The sequence below is a fragment of the Trichophyton rubrum genome, assembly GCF_000151425.1.
Source record: "Trichophyton rubrum CBS 118892 genomic scaffold supercont2.8, whole genome shotgun sequence".
Taxonomy (NCBI): domain Eukaryota; kingdom Fungi; phylum Ascomycota; class Eurotiomycetes; order Onygenales; family Arthrodermataceae; genus Trichophyton; species Trichophyton rubrum.
In genome coordinates this window covers 669,736-687,164 of record NW_003456421.1, presented here as the reverse complement: position 1 = coordinate 687,164, position 17,429 = coordinate 669,736, and the positions used below count along the sequence as shown (strand labels likewise).

Below are 17,429 nucleotides of genomic sequence, written 5' to 3'. Positions count from 1 at the left end.
TCAGCCAATTGGACAAAGTAAGCTATTTCTTTTGCCTCTATTCAATCTATACAATGCAAGTATACAGTGTCAGTACAAGGCTACTGATAGAGGTGTAACTGCTTTGTATTCAATATTCTAGCAAGCTCTTTGGATTTTTTCAAAGTACTAGGCAATGCAGAATCAAAGGCCATATATGGTGAAAGAAATAAATTGACTTTACCATATACATGACTTAGGAATATTCTATATCAAGCTTAAACCCACCTACACAGCCTCTTTGAAACAAGCCCTCCGGATCATACTTCTGGCTTACGTCGCGTAAGAGTTGTACGTTTTCCTCTCCGTATCCCTCAAATGGCCTCTGCCAGTCTCCACAGTAGTTCATGTATCGATACCGATAGCCAGTCCCGTTGACAGAGGCAGCGGCATCGATCTGCTCAATTGCGTCGCGAGTTAGCTTCTCAGAGAGCTTATCGTCACTCTTTTCAATCCAATTGACGGTAAAGGAGACAATCACAAGAGGCTCTTTGGTATCGGCTAGACCAAAGGGATTTCCGTCACAGCCATCCCCAGCCCAGTTTGCTAGCATGGGCTGCAAGACGAGCGTCCATGACATGCCCTTGATATTAGCTTGTTTGATAGGCGCAATAGCGTCTTTATAGGCAGCGTAGACGGCTTGTAGCGTTGCCATGTCGTTCTTGGTGGTGGTGGTAGCAAGCACCTGACGTCTACCAGGAGGATTAAGGGAGTTCATTTCATCACAAGCATCTGCGAGTGGACGGACCTTGCAAGTACTCCAGAAGCGCCAAAGTGATTTGAAGCCAGAAGTTTCCCAACACTCAGGCCATTTGTTCTTCTTCTCAGGGAGCTTCGTGTAGACGAGGTTGACTGAGACCGCCTGGATGCCAAGTTGCTGCAGGTAAGTGAAACATGCGATCGGACCGGACGCATGGCGATCATAAGTAATTCCAGTATTGTCGGGATGGGCTCTGTGAACAAAGTCGTGGAACGCATGCAGGGCCTTTTGAGCACTACTGGATGGCATATAGAGGAAACCGCTCCATATGTCGGTAGAAGGGAAGCTGCGTAGAGTAATGCTAGTGAGGATACCGAAGTTATTACCACCACCTTTCAAGGCACGCCAGAGGTCGGGGTTGGAGGTAGGTGAAGCTGTGGCAACGGCCCCAGAGGCCAGTACGACTTCGTAGCTCAGAACATTATTGCATACCGAACCGACGCGTTGAGAAAAGAAGGAAATTCCACCTAGTTGTATTCCATTAACGTTAGCTCTGGCTAAACAAAGCAATGGTGGGATTGATACTCGTATACCTCCTAATGTCAAGCCGCCGACGCCAACATGTGAGTTTCGTCCACCAGCAACAGCTAGACCCTTCGCAGCCAGAGCTTCGAAAACTGGACCCCATCTAGCTCCCGCGCCGATTACGACGCTCGACCCATCCTTCGATGGGGTCACGTCGCAGAATAGGCTCATATCAATCATCACACCGTCCTCGATGCTCGCGGCATGAGAGACAGCTGAATGGCCACCGCTACGGACAGCAAATAAGCCACCCGCCTTAATACCGCCTTTCTCATCATCTAAACTCCTTCGCCTGTCGTACTCCCCTTTAAGAATAGTGACAGCTGTGCAGAGCTGGTCGATATTCCGAGGCCGGACAACACACGCAGGCACGACCTCACACTCCTGCTGGGCCCAATATGTGTTCATTGACTTCCTGAAAGTAGCAGCATTTTGAGGCAAAACCACAACATCCTCAGGTAAGGCAGATGCAAGGAGCTTGTTGAGTTGTATGGCAGCTTCCGACGAGCGAACTACAAGCTCCGGCTCCGGCTCCTTCGGGCTTCCGCGCAAACGGCGCATGGCAAAGAAAACAGAAACAGCAATCAGGAGAGCCGCAGTAACTGATGTAGCGGTCATTTTGCCCTGTCTGGTCGTTGTCGTCCTCTTCTCTTCTTTCTCAATGCCTTGGGTTCTCACAGGGACAGAATGGAGCAAGGCTGGCGTTAGAAGAAGCAGCAGCACGCCCTTCAACAAACATCAACACAGACCCAGCTACCCAGTAGCTGTGTGACAGCTGCCTCTGATGCGCGACAATGCCCCTCTTAATCTCAAACCAGGTCCCATCCCAAGGCTGCAGCTGCACGCTCTGCACCACAAAGCCGTCTCAGCCCACGCGCGTTCACCTTGTCGAGAGATCGACCGCCAACTGCGTCATTAAAAAAAGAAAGAATAAGATTTTAAGCATGTGCTTTTAAGTTTCGGCCTTGCGAACTCTATTCCCCACATGTCTAAACCTTCATCCTTCGACAACGAAAAAAAATAATTACAGAAAGTTTAATACAACAGAATTGATGGAGAAGTCGATGCTGGGCCTATGACAAGACACAGAAGCGAAATAGATGAGGAGAAATCCTTCAGAATCTTCATCATGAGGGGAAGGAGCATACCGGATCTCCGCGGCTAGGCTGAACCCCGGTTTACACCCTCGAGCCAGTGGAGCGCTTCCTGACCAGCAGCGTCATAAAGGGGCTAGGCACTCTGACCTTGCCAAAGGTCAGGAACGGGGCCGCTGTTGGGTTTTCTAGCTTGAAGTCGTAGTCTAGAAGAAGGTGTGACAGGACCATTTTGATGACAACGGAGACATAGAAGCGTGCAGGGCTGGTCCGGAGGTTAGCAAGTTGTCGCAGCCAAGTCCGAAATTCCGAGGAATTCAGAGTAAAACTTACCATGCATGTTTTATTGAACCCCAGAAGGGGAACTCGTGACTTGGATGAGTGAATCGTGACTCTGACGCATCGCCTTGCTCGTCGACAAAACGGAATCCCTCGAATTCCTTGCCGTTGGGCCAGATCTTCTCATCCCGCATTAGGGCAAGCTGGGGTATGGCAATCCAATTTCCGGCTGGAATGTGGCAGCCATCCTCCATTGTGTACGGGACCATGACTGTACGAGGTGCACTTACTGTTGTAGGGGTTAGATAATATCTTTTCCAAGAGTCATACCAGAGATGGAGGAACATCTGAGGGCTTACTTACCGATTGGGCCTGGACTCAGACGAGAGGTCTCTTTCATGAAACTGTCGAGATAAGGCATCTCTCGGTTCATCGCGCCAAAAGAAAGATTTTCACATTCGAGAGCTTCTTGTCTGAGCTTATCTGTATACTCCTCATGCCTACATAGTCTGTGTATACAGAACTGAACAACCTGTGCCGCCGGATCTTCAGTATGGATGGTAACGCACACAGTGGGGTTATATTGGTCTTGACCTACCATCGGCACTTGGAATGCGCTCGCGAATAACAGTCCAAGTGATATTTTGGCCACTTCTGCTGCATCTCGAAGTTTTGTTATTTCGGAAGCCCATTGTGCGACGTGGCCCCCAGAGTGCTTAAGGTCTGTTAGTTACTTTTTGTCCCCCCTTCTCATTGCCATGCGAGAGAGGAGGACCGTTCATACCTGTTTTTCTCTTCCTACCTCCTTGTCTTCAAGAGCCTTCGTAGTATGCCACAACAAGAGGTCGTATACTTTCGTTCTCGTTACGCCCCAGCCCATGGCAATTGGCCCGATGAAGCTGCAGCAATCTAGTCAGTTTATGTTTCGATGTAGTTCAGGGGGTGATAACTAACGGTGTGAGGAAACTGGGCATCATATCTACGATGGGAAAAGCCCGGGCACAGCTCCAGAAAAAGTTCATCACATCGTCGTATACTTCAGGGCGGTTGGCTTTGTCCTCTGTCAGCTTCACTGTATGATAATGGACATGGAGAGATACCATACACACCTTGTTCGTCACCAACCAGAGGAAGAAGATTTACACTGGTAAAGATGCGAAGGAGTACTGGCATAAGCCTAACCTGTCTCCATTCATTCTTCTCGCAAGCCTCTGGTCATAGCATAATCCGTTAGCAAATTGTCCCGTATAGCCATCCTTCAAAGCCCCAACATACCGTTTGCTGGCGGAGACATCTCCAGAGCCATTGACTTCCTGACTCTTTCTCGAAGGGTATCACTCATCAAAGGAATATTTGAACGGAGCTTGTTCTTCAACACACCAACCACAACACGAGAGACTTCGCTCTGTGTTCCCTTGTTCTCTATTTTTACTTGATGGGGCCCTAATATTGGCCCTGTGGACGCGAGCTACATATTTCGACTTAGCGGTTTTCTTCAGCCACCACTGCAAAGAATTTAGGGCGACGTTACCTCATGCAGTGCTTGCTGTAGTGATAGAACATGCTCAGGTTCACGGTCCAGCTGCTTGAGGGTCTCTGTGTTGGAAACGAAAATAATCCAGCGATCTAGCATGGGAATCGCAAACGGTTTTCCGCCAGCCTGGAACATATTAACCACTTGCTTTTTTAGTGACTCGAGAGGAACTCTTCAGGGAAAGACGTACCGATTCGTACGCTTTTTCAAGGAGCGTTCCAGAATCAAATACCATATGCAATGCCGTCAAAAACCTTCCTAACGGCGTAGGGTATGCTGCAATAATGACATTGGACTAAAACGACGACGTCAATAACATCATGAGCGTTGCCGGTCCAATCTAGGTATGCATACCGGAGCCTTCCACCAGAACTTCCACAATATTTGCGCTGTCTGCCATGCCAAAAGAAGGTATACTACATGATACCAGTGCCAGTTCCAACCTCGAGAGTCAATAGTCGAAGCCAGCTTCGAAAATGGGGGTAGCACTGGAATTGCCATTGTGACAATATGCTTGCTGGGTGGCTCTGTATGCATGGTGGGCGGGTTCAAAATCTATTCAACCTCAATTTATCCCTGTGTGTGTCTCTCTCTCTCTTGTCTCTCCCTCTATGCTAAACTGTCTCTTCTTACCACATGGATATCATCGCTCTTATCAATGGACCAAGACACAGCGGGACGCTGAACTGGCCCCTCCAGCATCTCACCCCTGGCTAGCCTTGGCCAGCCCGCCTTTGCTCTGATAGTGTCTTAGCTTGCGTGACTTCGGGGGCCAGACGATATGGGGAAAGCTGAGTGGTGGACAAGAGCTGCGCGTGTCCCCATTCCCCGAGGTCTTCATATGTCTATTTCGAGAAACAACATGCATATACACAATACTTACGACATGCATATCATCCACAGCAAGGCAGAGGCCATTCAGCCTCCTCCATGCCGATCATGTCCGTGGCTAAGTCCATGAGGTGTATGGGTTTGGGGGCTTGAATTTTAGGGAAAAAGGAGAGGCGGGTAGCAAGAAGGGCAGATCATGGCTATGGTGGGCTTCGTAAAACGTAAAGTGTATTGGACGGGGACTTTGACAGAAATAATACATCCAGTCACTCAGGAAGTTCGGCCCGGTCTACCTTAATTCCAAATATAAGCGGACCAATTTCAGGCGTATAACTAATCGCCTGGAACAGAGCTCTGCAATATCCACCGCTAACCACGACGAGTACGATTTTCTTGCGCTAGAGGGAAGCAACGAATTTAAAATTCTTCACACACATACGGAATGCATGTGTGGAACATCTGGAGTGGGGGGTACAGGGTGTTGTGTCCAGGTGCAGATGCGAAAATACCACGCCTTGATCCTGGTTGATATGTGAGAGATCAGCCGCAGTGGCAGGGATCTTCGCTGTGCTACTGGCAATGGCTGACTTTTCGACCGCTCCGCATGGGCATCGTGTTCGACGGATGGCCCCCAACGGACCAGCAGGCGCCCAGTCATCTTCAGGAAACGAACATGGCCCCCCTCACCATGCAGTACATGTGGCAGGCAGAAGGAAAAAAGAAACCCTGGTACAGCTGCAAGCAGGCCTGGTTGTGGGTTCTCACAGCCTCGCAGCCCTCCAGGTTGTCCTGATATACATAAGGTGCTTGCGCAGCCTTGCTGGAGGGCAATATTTTCAATAATAACGTCGAAGCGCCCGGCTTGTTGGTAAGGCCTCTTTTTTCATTTTTACAAATCCTTCTGCAATCTTTTTGGCATGATTGAAGATTGTGCTCAGCAACATCGAGACCTCAGATCGAACTAACTAGTTAGCAAGCTAGCGGCGATGTCTAAAACTCCAGACGCCAATGCTCTCAAGAGCATTCCGCCAGACCTTCTGTCGACTATCCCAGGCGGTAAACCACCACCTGGGGTCACGCCGAATTTCGATGACCCGGTGTCTCAAGTACCAGTCATTATAGGAGTAGGGACAGCGTTCCTGGCTATGGCTTGCTTCTGCTTCTTCATTCGCATGTACACTCGACTTGCCATCTCGAAAACATGGAAGTGGGATGACTGTAAGCAGACTCCAGCGGTGGTAGATGGTTAAGCGTGAACCTCAGGCTGACTTCTTTTTCATAAGTGACAATATCCATAGGTTTTGTGAGCCGCCACGATCATGCCCTCTGTCAATAAAAAAGGCCTAACAATAGAATATAGCTATTCAGTCTCGTATATTATGCGGCGACGCTAAATGGTAAGCGACGTCGAGTTCCTTTTTAATGTTTTCTCGTTCCAGACTAACCCTTCTAAAGGTTGTATTAATGGAATTGCCGGACGTCACGAGTGGGAGGTGCACCTCGATAAGCTCATTGGAAACGCTCATCTCTATGTATGTATTAAGTCCCTAAGTTCGTTAATTGGACAATTTGCTGATAACTAGTGCAGCAAAGCTACATCACAGTTATCACAGCAACGCCAGCACTAGGACTGATCAAACTCAGCCTTTTCATTCAATACTACCTCTTATTTAAAGTAAGGAGGTATGTAAGAATTAGCGTATATGTGGGGGCAACACTATCTGGCCTTTTCTATATCGCTACCTCGATCTCGTCTTTCGTGCTGAGCAGTCCATGGCCGGGAGAGTCTATCCTCGACTGTATCCTCTCATGGCACTACCTCAAGTTCGCCGAGTTCTCCATTCCTACCGGCATCATTGGTTCGCTGGTTGACGTTGTCCTATTTATACTCCCAATGCCCGCTGTATGGCAGCTGCAGCTGTCAACTGCGAAGAAGATTGGTATCATACTAGTGTTCATGACTGGTGGCCTGTAAGTCATCTCGGGGCAACCCACTATAGGCTTCGCAGAACCATAAAAAAAAAGGTCTGACGTATTCTTAGGGCCGTGGCAGCCTCGGGTGTGAACCTCTATTATCGTGTCCTTCTCCAAAACGATGTAAGCGATGCATCATGGAAAGTCGGATACGTTTTGCTCTGGACGTAAGACAACCAGCTATATAACCGAGATTTTTCTCTTGTATCCGTATCTAACAAAAACATATAGGGAGATCGAGATGTTTGCTGGCATCACAGCTTCCAGTATGCCTGCAGTTAGGCAATTCTTCTCTTCGCGTACCGGGCTCTTCTCCAAGAACTCACGGCCTTCTTTCACCCCCACAATTAGCATGATAAATCGCTCCAAGCGGTCTGGCCATGAAGAACTCATCAACCAGAAAGACACGGCCTTCCGGCAATGGGGGTATCCAGTTAAGAATGACGAGGAGAGCCTTAACAGGTCAGAGGAAAGCCAGAGTAGCCCTAGACTGAACGGGGCATCTCCCCAGCCTCAGAACCTATCACGGTAAAAAAAAGTCAACGAATGATTAATGCTTTAATAAACACTCCCTTTTGTATATATAATATGAGACCCCTTTTCACGACTTGCAATGTATATAAACGATATATCAACCGACGTTTCTTCTTCTTTGCTTCTATGCTCGTTGTGTAGTGGTGGATGTCCTGTTTAGGTTTAGTGGACTGCTGACATAAGACGATCAACTTTCGCGCTTTATCAGAAAAGCTTAGAGCTTCCCTCAATCTTGAATTCCACCGAGCAAACAAGGACAAGGGACTGCTTATATTTAACAATGGACGGGATAAAAGACAGCAGCTACGGGTCTATAGAACCTCCGCAGCCTCCTCCGGAGCCCATCGAACGGCCTCCGACTCCTCCACCTCCTCCTCCTGCCGATCATAGCTTACCTCCGCCGCCGCCAGATATCCCGGCTCCTCCACCCCCAGATTCTCTTGTTCCTCCGCCCCCTCCCCCTTCAGAGCCCAAGAAAAAGAAAGGCTGGGGAACTACAAAAGCGGCGAATCCCCTAAGTGTTGAGGAATTGCTTCGGAAGAAAAAAGAAGCAGACGAGGCAGCTTCAAAGGTATGCTAATCCGTCGAATCTTTTTGACCAGCATGGCACCTTGCATGCTTCTTTTTCTTGTTTAATATCCACGTCAGGATGATCTATAGGGCAAGTTACTAACATATATACTTATGAATAGCCCAAATTTCTTAGTAAAGCACAGAGGGAGAAGATTGCGCTCGAAAAACGAATGAAAGAAGTGGATAGCGTTCGCCGCGCGAAGTCAGCAGCCAATGGTAATTCTGGGTCGGATTCAAGAACTCTAGATATAGAGACAAATGGGTACTCTTCAGCTTCTGCCTCTCGTGCTGGTGAGACTGGTAGGAATGATGGTTCGAGGCACATCCCTACAGGTCCCCGTGCGTTGAGACATGATGCACCGACTGGGCCGGCTTCCATGAGATCGAACCAGAAGGGTAATGATAAAACTTCACAGAGTTCTTCGGCATCTACTTCCGGAAACAAAGGGGAGAAACGGGCCTTACCAGAAGATGCTCAGGCACAACTCATTCGACAGAGATATATGGGCGCAGACCAGAGATCTAGCTTTTCTGCGAAGAAGAAACGGCGGCGAACTACTGAAAGGAAATTTAATTTCGAATGGAATGCGGAAGAAGATACTAGCCCTGACTACAACCCACTATACCAGAATCGCTCTGAGGCAAACTTTTTCGGTCGTGGTAGACTAGCTGGTTTTGCAGATGAAGTGGTAGATGACTCGGTGAGAAAGTATGCAAGAGCTTTGGAGGACAGGGATCTTGAAGCTGGAAGTGTCCGAGCAAGAGAGATATTGGAGATGGAAAGACGAAGAAAGGAAGAGAGCGGAAGAAATGCTATTGATGCCCACTGGAGTGAGAAGAAATTGGAACACATGAGAGAAAGAGATTGGCGAATATTCAAAGAAGATTTCAACATCAGTACAAAGGGTGGTGGTTTGCCAAACCCGATGCGTTCGTGGTCTGAATCGGGTCTTCCCAAGAGGCTTCTTGAGATTATCGACTCTGTCGGGTATAAGGACCCATCGCCTATCCAGAGGGTCTCTATACCAATTGCGTTGCAGAACAGGGATCTCATCGGTGTTGCTGTCACCGGTTCCGGTAAAACAGCGGCATTCCTACTACCACTGCTTGTTTACATCTCCTCCCTCCCACGGCTAGACGAGTTTGAATGGCGACGGAATGACGGCCCGTACGCCATTATTTTAGCACCCACTCGTGAACTTGCCCAGCAGATCGAAATAGAAGCTATGAAATTCGCTGCGCCGCTTAACTTCAACGTCGTCAGTATTGTGGGTGGTCACTCGCTTGAAGAGCAGGCATATAATCTACGCAACGGAGCGGAAATCATCATTGCTACTCCGGGTCGGTTAGTCGATTGTATTGAGAGACGAATACTCGTCCTCAGTCAATGCTGCTATGTCATTATGGATGAAGCAGATAGGATGATTGATCTTGGCTTTGAGGAACCTGTGAATAAAATTCTTGATGCACTTCCAGTATCAAATGAGAAACCTGATAGCGAAGAGGCAGAGAACGCCCAGGCAATGAGCCAACATATTGGCGGCAAGGACCGATATAGGCAGACAATGATGTACACTGCCACCATGCCTTCAGCCGTTGAACGGATAGCAAGGAAATACCTCCGTCGTCCGGCAATTGTTACGATAGGTAACATCGGCGAAGCAGTTGATACCGTTGAGCAGCGGGTTGAATTCGTTTCAGGAGAAGACAAGCGTAAGAAACGTCTTGCGGAAATTCTCACTTCACGCGAATACCGCCCTCCGATCATTGTATTCGTTAATATCAAACGAAACTGTGATGCTGTTGCGCGAGATATTAAACATATGGGCTTCTCGGCTGTCACATTGCACGGTTCTAAGACTCAGGAGCAGAGAGAAGCGGCTCTCGCATCCGTACGTAATGGATCGACGGATGTTTTGGTTGCCACAGATCTTGCTGGTCGTGGTATAGATGTTCCAGACGTCAGTCTGGTGGTCAATTTCAATATGGCTACGAATATTGAAAGTTATACTCATCGTATTGGACGAACTGGTCGTGCAGGGAAGAGTGGTATTGCAATCACATTCCTTGGTAGTGAAGATAATGATGTCCTGTATGTTGATTCCCTAACACTCCTCTTATTGATATTGGTTCTTAATTACTAACTCTTGTTCGCAGGTATGATCTTAAACAAATGCTTATGAAATCGTCTATATCAAGAGTACCGGAGGAACTACGCAAGCATGAAGCTGCTCAATCTAAACCGATTAGAGGAATGGGTGCAGCAGGCCAGAAGAAAATTGAAGAGAGCTCTGGGTTTGCCGGCAAGGGTGGCGGTAGTGGATGGTAAATAACCACGTGTAAGATACGACCGATATATATGATCTAAAGAAGTGAAGATTTTTCATTGAGGTGCAGCGTCTACGACTTTGAAGGATGGGTAGTTTCTCTCGAAATATATCTATATACACCCTAACCTTTGGGCTACGATACGGTAACCATAGTAGGTTCCGTCATGCATAACATAAGGACAATGTCCTAACGAGTGTAAGATTGACCATTTGTCAACCTATAGGAAGACTCTTATGGCCAGGGTATCTGTTCTGCCTAGAGCCTTTAAAATATGCATCTCACAGAAAAATACGTTATTTAATAGTTGATTTAGGCTTTAAATCCGTTCGTCTTGAGCCAGCTCTCCACATCCCCACGGTCACGCGACAGCCAGCCAGCCTTAGCGCGAATGGAGTCGAGACTTTGCTCCAGGGATCGGTCATAGCCCTATACATGTGCTGGTTAGCAGAGAGCCAACTAATAGAATTAGATGAGTTTTAAAAAGAGTATCTTACCTTGTGGTCCTTGTCTTTGAAGAACTCCTCTACTTCCTTCAGCTGCGACTCGGTAGACAAGCTAGCACAGGCGATCTGAATAACAGATCCCAGCATAGAGAAGGCAGGAGGAAGCCTCTTAGTCAATGGCTCCCAGTTGTCCTGCAACCACTTCCAGCGAGCTAGTATACCGGCGGAGTGGGAGCGAAGGCCGGACATGGGCATGTAGATATCTTGGATTCTGACTTCTTCGGAAAGAGTGAGATCGAGAGTCTTCTGCACAATTTCTGGCTTCTCGCAGGAACCAAGGCAGCGGAGAGCGGTGTTCTTTTCGGCAGAGGTGGGTGCATTCTTGTATCTGTCAAAGACAGTCTGCCATTCCTTCTCGCCACCGTTTCGGAGGGCAATGTCAAAAACGCTTCCACGGATGTTGGGGTGGATGGCATCGTAGTCACCCTCAGAGAATTTCTTGAACATCTCGGTGGCAGCAGCAACGACTTTCTCGTCGCCTGCAGAGCCAGCAGCGCTGAACATGAGAGCTTTATACTGTTGTAGAACATGACCGTCCTTGTCGCTAAATGTCCAACCGAGTTCGTGAGCCTTTTGGCTGACCAGATTGCGCTGGAATGTCTTCAGGGCTGTCTTGGTCTCCTCGTCTTCAAACATCCAGGCACCACGGATAGAACCGAGGCGAGTGAGAATCTCATTCCATACAACGAATTCATTCTCTTGATCAAATGCCTTGAGGAGAGACAAGCTGCCGGAAGTCTTCTGGTAACCAGAAGCGGCAAGGACACCGGCATCGGCAATCATACCAGCCTTGTCTTCGACGGTAAGGCGACCGGCTTTGGCGTCCTCTCCAAGCTTCTCCAGACGCTCGGGAGTGTAACATGTTCTAAAGAGAGATGAGTGGTCTGCGTTGAGCTTGTAGAAGTCGAGGTTAACCTTGATCTCTTCGGATCGCTGCGAAAGGACAGCAGACTGGTCAATGCCATCAGAACCCTTCAGAGCCAGGACGACGGGGTAAAGCGTCTTGTCATCCTCGGCCTTGACGTCTCCAGTTCGAAGGAAACGGTTCTGCTGGACCGTGATGCTGCTGTTTCCCTTGTTCTCCTTTACTGTAAGAACAGGGAAACCAACCTGCTTAGTCCAAATATCCATAACCTTGTCTATAGGCTTACCGCTGGCTTCGCTGAGGGCAGCCCATAGATCACTAGTGGTGGTATTTCCATAGGCGTGCTTCTTGATATATGCCTTGACACCCTCTAAGAACTTCTCCTCACCCATGTATTTGGAGATCATTCGGAGGACAGCAGAGCCCTTGGAGTAGGAGATAGCGTCAAAGATCTGAGTGATTTCATCGGCACGTTTTACAGGTACCTCGATGGGGTGGCTGCTTCTAAGGGAATCAAGAGACAAAGCTTGTTGAAGGTTGTCGATAACGTAGGTCTGCCAGACATTCCACTCTGGATAGAAGACATTGCACGAGTACCATGACATCCACGTGGCAAAGCCCTCGTTGAGCCAGAGGCCATCCCAGAAATCCATGGTGACCAGGTTTCCGAACCACTGGTGAGCGAGCTCGTGTTGCACAGTTTCGGCAATTCGCTCCTTGGTAGCAGCACCGGTAGTCTTTTCGTCGTACAGGACGTCGACGATTCTGTAGGTGACCAGACCCCAGTTCTCCATAGCACCGGCAGCAAAGTCGGGCACGGCAACCATATCCATCTTGGGCAACGGGTACTCGTTGTTGAAGGCCTTCTCATAGAAGGCCAGGGTCTTGGCAGCAAGGTCGAGCGAGAACCTTCCGTGCTCGATGTTCTGGTCCGGGGTAGCGTACACTCTAATTGGCACTCTGAAGGCCTTTGTCTCAATATAGTTGAGGTGGCCAACAATGAAAGCCACAAGGTAAGTTGACATAAGTGGGGACTTGTTGAACTTAACGGCCTTTCGAGGATGGCTGACCATGGTGGATTTGACTTCGGTCTCTGAAGCCACGTCCATGTTGCTCAGACAGGTCATGTCTTTGTCTGCAATGAGGGTGACAGTGTACTCTGCCTTGAGAGAGGGTTCGTCGAAGCAAGGAAAGGCGCGTCTGCAGTCTGTAGGCTCCATCTGGGAGGATGCCATGTACTTTTGGTTGCCATTGGCATCCTTGTAAGAGCATTTGTAGAAACCCGCCATGTTGTCATTCAGGGTGCCGGTGAACTTGAGGTTCAACCTGGCCTTGGAGCAAGCAGCAATCTTCTGTCCAAGGGTGATGGTAGCAGTCTGCTTGTCCTTGTCATAGCTAACCGGTGAGGAGGTAGCAATTTCTGTTCCATTGGTCTCAAGAGCAGCAGTATTAATAGTGATGTCAAGGGCATTCAAAGTGATTGAGCTCGTCTCCTTCACAACTTCGAGGCTATCGATCACCGTCTAGTTAGCATAACAGTCTTGCATTTCATAAAACGGATAGCACGGATAGCCATACTCAATCTGAACAGATCCCTGGAAGGAGAAGTCCTCGAAGTTGGGCTCCAGCGTCAAGTCATAGTGCAGTGGCTTCACATTGTCCGGGAGGATCTCGCGACCCTGAGCGGCCACGGGCATGGAACCCGCGGCCCCGTCGTCACCTCGCCTTGCATGACACATTCTCCTATACGAGCAGAATCGCTTGAACTGACGAGGAAGACGAGCAGAAGGAGAAGAAGTTGTAGATGTCAAGGAGAAAGGAAGTAAAGAAGTAGCAGAAGTAGCAGAAGTTGGCGGGGTGAAAGACGATGGCGGGCGGGGGGAGGTCGCGGGCCTGATTGGGCGCACGAAGCTTCGACGGAAAGGCTGAGTAATACTGAAAGAGAGCGGCGGCGACAGTGACAGGAGAGATATAGCGGAAAGAGACGATGACAGAGACAAGGTAGACGGAGCAGGAGAGAGAGACGACGCTGGCGGCCGAAGGAGAGAAGGGCCTCTGCGAAGGCCGGCTGCACGGGACAGCATCCTGCCGGCGGGCAAGGCCAGTGAGCTGGAGAAAGGACAGGCCGGGATGCACTGGGAGCTCAGTAGCTACCGGTAGACAGGCTATCGGGAGCTCTCATGCATGCAAAAAGACGCCCGTCTTGAGCAGATAGTTATACAGCGGTTGCAGTTTATATATATAGAGAGAGTGAGAGGTCTTCCTATATATCAGATAAACCAGCCAGATGTCCAGACAGCGAGAGTTCACGGCTCAATTGACCCAAAGGAGCGACGGATTGAACCAGGAGAAACGAGCGGCGGAAGATCAAAATGCATAAGCAAGTCCCGTCCTTGCTTTCTTGCTCCTCGCGCAGAGTATCAGCTCCATCAAGCTGTCGCCGTCTTCATTTTTTTTTTTTTTTTTTTTTCACACCTGCAGGAGAAAATCTCGAGCTTCTGACCAATCAGAGGCTGTAACCTCGTCTTTGTCACTTGGATGTCTTGGCGTTTCTTCCTCCTTTTTTAATTCGGGTTTTTTTTTATTTTTCTTTCTTTTCTTTCCTTCTCATCAACGCAAAGGAAGGGTCGTCTTTTTGATATAGACCAGCTGCGAGTCTACAATCGAAGCCGTCTATCGCCCTTCAATGCCAGATTATTTCTCCCGCTAGTTTGAGGGGATCGGTTCGCGGCTTTCCAGGCTGCTCCAAGTGAACTGTTTCTCCATAGAATAGTCGGCACATCTTTTGCCATTACTGGATTTTGACCAGCTGTGTTGTATTATTAGATAAAATGAATGGACTCTTGTATAAAGGAGAGTATACACGGTAGGTGTTAGGAGAATAATACAATTTGCTACGATTCCCCTACATGACACTCATCACATAGTTCAACGGGAGAAGGGATATTAATTTCCTCACGGCGAGCTGGGAGGGACAGGTTTCTTCTACCCAAAATGGCCTTCTTTACTCTTCTCATCTGGCGCATTGGGCCCTGCCGAAGGTATCCTTACTGCCACCATCCTAGTTGCTCCGTTCTCCTCCTCAAAGGAGTGCTCTGCAATCTTATATACCTTCATACAAGGTAGCAGCTTTGCCCATACTACCCAGTAAACCGCACCAATCACAAAGACACTCAGACCGGCCACACAGTGCGAGTAGTACGGAAGGTAAGCATATATATTGTCCTTGGGGTTTGGCGGTGGGAGGAATGGTGCAACCGTGAGATAGATGTTGGATACCAGGAAAAACCCAGTAACTGGCAATGTTGCTCGAATGCCCGGAGCCCAACCAGGATACTTTGACGGCCGAAGGTATATATGCATCAGTCCTGCAGCTACTAGGACATTTACCACGGACAACGGGTACGAAATCATGCTATTTCACCCTTTTTTTTTAGCCAATATTCAATTCATAATTGTCACGGGATACCCACTTGAGAAGAAAAATATACGCATCTCCAGGTGGCGGTGCAAGCATCACTATGGCTGAGATCATATAATGTTCCAGCAGGCCAGCAGCTGGAGAGTTAAACGGACGTTTACTCGCCCAGAATTTTGACAGTGGAAGTACACCTTCTTCGCCGAGTGCCTGGACAACTAAACCGCTTAGTTAGAAAGCATTACGGAAGATGAATAAACATATTGAGCTTACTTCTTCCTTGAGAGAATAGCACTGCCATCACGTTCCCAAAGGCCGAGAGTGCAATAAAAATGGACAGAACCCTCTCTGCCTTTGGCCCAAATATGTTGCGAAAAAAGGAGGCTGCCAGAATACGTCCGGAGCCCAGGATGTCTTCCTTTGGCACAACCGCGAAATATGCAATATTAACCAGCAGATAGAGGATTCCAACCAACGTAACTCCTATAGGAGCTGCGATCTTTAATGTTCGAATGGGGTTTCGAGTCTCGCTGAGTGACTATTAAGTTCATGTCAGAGCTAATCCTGGAATATTCCCAACAATTTTACTCACATAGTTTGCATTTGAATAACCAACATATGACCAGATAACGCTGTACAAGGCAGTGACCATGCCGTACACGCTTGGACGACTGTCTCCCCAGGTGTTCGAAAAGTTATTCGAGGGCTTCCCCGGTGTACCTCTCGCAAGTCCCACTGCTCCGCTGACAATGATAACCAAAATCACAACCAGCTTCAGCAAGCCAAGTGTATTTTGCAGACGAAGACCCCATTTCATCTCGACGGTATGGACAAGGAATGCTACCGTTATGCACCCAAACCCAATACCCCGTTGATTCCACCGGTTGACTTCCACGCCTGCAGCATGCAGAACGTATTCCCCAAATACTACACTGTTTCCAGCAGCCCATCCGAGGAACAATGCATACGAAGCATAAATCGCTGTTGCAAGGAACTTCGGTTTCCGGTAGACATACTCCAGATAATTTTTCTCTCCGCCGTTTCTGTGTTAATATATGTCAGTCACCAGATAGGAATCGGCATTTTACACAGACGCAAAAGGAGGTATAACTCCCGAACCTTGGAATCGCGGTACCAAATTCAAGGTACACTGCCGTACCAGCCATTGCAATTAACATCCCAATAATCCAAACCACTAAAGATATGCCAACGCTACCCGTCTGGGCCAGGATGGCACTAGGCGTGGCGAATATCCCTGTTCCGATGATTCGATTAAATATAAGGAACGTTGCACTGACGACGCCAATCTGTCTTCCTTTGGCGATCACGACCGTATCAACGTCAGTGTTATTTTCGCTGGCACCACAGTCTCCGCCGCTGAACTCAGAACATGTACTCTTGCCAACTGTATACCTGATATTAGTCTCAGTCTCCATTCGATAAAGCATTCTTGTTGGTGTCCACAAACTCACAAGAAGGTATTTTAAGATCCATTGGAGGAAGGTTGATATCCCCGAAAGATAATCTTCCATAGTCCTCCGAGGCCTTGTGCGATGGTAGTTCTGTCACTGAATTTCTCAGCGTCTTGGAGGACGCCCCTTCAGAGGTGGAATCGCTTGAACCCGCCATGGCGTTCAAGCAGGTGAAGCTGAACACCAACGGACGGCCCTCAGAGATAAGAGACGTATATGTATACAACAGCGTATGGATATACGATCAAGCTAGCTTCTGAATATCGCGGAGCAAAGGCATTCTTTACAGTGTTTAGGGCTTTTGAGTCTTCCAATGCGGTTGAAAAAATGCAATATGGACTTTACATAGGAAGGAAACACCCGTGGCTGGCGATATCCCAAAATTTGAACTTATGATCGTAGAACATATAAATCGGTTCGTCTGCGTGAATATGAAGGGGCAAGAGATGAAAAGATTCATGGATTCGTTTGAAGTACATGTATGTAATATTTTTATATTAACCTATGGCCCTCCATAGTAAGTTAAATGCACATCAAAACTGGATCTTAAAAAGAGAAGAAGAAAAAAACGGAGACACAGCAACAAGAAACAAGGAAGGCAATAGGCAGAAATCGAAGCCAGGCGCCAAATCTTAATAGACCACTCCAGACGCGGCTCCCAATGAAGATAAAAATGATGGACAGGAAAAAAGGAAAAAAAAAAAAAAAAGAATATGCC

At 48.2% G+C, this 17,429-nt stretch overlaps 6 protein-coding genes across 8 annotated transcripts; 2 read left to right on the top strand and 4 right to left on the bottom strand.

Annotated features, from left to right (window-relative positions):
* Positions 1 to 214: 214 nt before the first annotated feature.
* Positions 215 to 1,921, bottom strand: TERG_06771 (uncharacterized protein; the record flags this gene model as incomplete). Its single annotated transcript, XM_003232732.1, has 2 exons — positions 215 to 1,245; positions 1,312 to 1,921. The coding sequence occupies 2 exons, from the start codon at positions 1,919 to 1,921 to the stop codon at positions 215 to 217; spliced, it is 1,641 nt and encodes a 546-aa protein (XP_003232780.1).
* A 560-nt stretch (positions 1,922 to 2,481) lies between these two features.
* Positions 2,482 to 4,747, bottom strand: TERG_06770 (uncharacterized protein; the record flags this gene model as incomplete). Its single annotated transcript, XM_003232731.1, has 11 exons — positions 2,482 to 2,662; positions 2,731 to 2,965; positions 3,040 to 3,208; positions 3,275 to 3,391; positions 3,461 to 3,575; positions 3,631 to 3,727; positions 3,786 to 3,887; positions 3,952 to 4,144; positions 4,208 to 4,336; positions 4,401 to 4,505; positions 4,565 to 4,747. 11 exons carry the CDS (start codon positions 4,745 to 4,747, stop codon positions 2,482 to 2,484), a joined length of 1,626 nt encoding a protein of 541 aa, XP_003232779.1.
* A 1,280-nt stretch (positions 4,748 to 6,027) lies between these two features.
* Positions 6,028 to 7,016, top strand: TERG_06769 (uncharacterized protein; the record flags this gene model as incomplete). Its single annotated transcript, XM_003232730.2, has 5 exons — positions 6,028 to 6,259; positions 6,325 to 6,344; positions 6,402 to 6,438; positions 6,497 to 6,573; positions 6,630 to 7,016. The coding sequence occupies 5 exons, from the start codon at positions 6,028 to 6,030 to the stop codon at positions 7,014 to 7,016; spliced, it is 753 nt and encodes a 250-aa protein (XP_003232778.2).
* Positions 7,017 to 7,829: 813 nt separating this feature from the next.
* On the top strand, positions 7,830 to 10,451 carry TERG_06768 (pre-mRNA-splicing ATP-dependent RNA helicase PRP28; the record flags this gene model as incomplete). The annotated part of the gene is made up of 3 exons (XM_003232729.1): positions 7,830 to 8,120; positions 8,242 to 10,214; positions 10,280 to 10,451. 3 exons carry the CDS (start codon positions 7,830 to 7,832, stop codon positions 10,449 to 10,451), a joined length of 2,436 nt encoding a protein of 811 aa, XP_003232777.1.
* A 311-nt stretch (positions 10,452 to 10,762) lies between these two features.
* On the bottom strand, positions 10,763 to 13,560 carry TERG_06767 (uncharacterized protein; the record flags this gene model as incomplete). Of its 3 annotated transcripts, XM_003232728.2 has the most annotated exons (3): positions 10,763 to 10,879; positions 10,948 to 13,330; positions 13,400 to 13,560. In XM_003232728.2, the coding sequence occupies 3 exons, from the start codon at positions 13,558 to 13,560 to the stop codon at positions 10,763 to 10,765; spliced, it is 2,661 nt and encodes an 886-aa protein (XP_003232776.2). The 3 variants fall into 3 exon arrangements, with proteins under 3 accessions (XP_003232776.2, XP_047607035.1, XP_047607034.1); XM_047750276.1 differs by lacking the exon at positions 13,400 to 13,560 and having other exon boundaries at positions 10,948 to 13,110; XM_047750275.1 differs by lacking the exon at positions 10,763 to 10,879 and having other exon boundaries at positions 10,930 to 13,330.
* A 1,549-nt stretch (positions 13,561 to 15,109) lies between these two features.
* On the bottom strand, positions 15,110 to 17,381 carry TERG_06766 (uncharacterized protein). Its single transcript, XM_047748674.1, has one exon. It carries the CDS (start codon positions 16,769 to 16,771, stop codon positions 16,298 to 16,300), a length of 474 nt encoding a protein of 157 aa, XP_047604661.1. The 5' UTR covers positions 16,772 to 17,381; the 3' UTR covers positions 15,110 to 16,297.
* Positions 17,382 to 17,429: the final 48 nt, after the last annotated feature.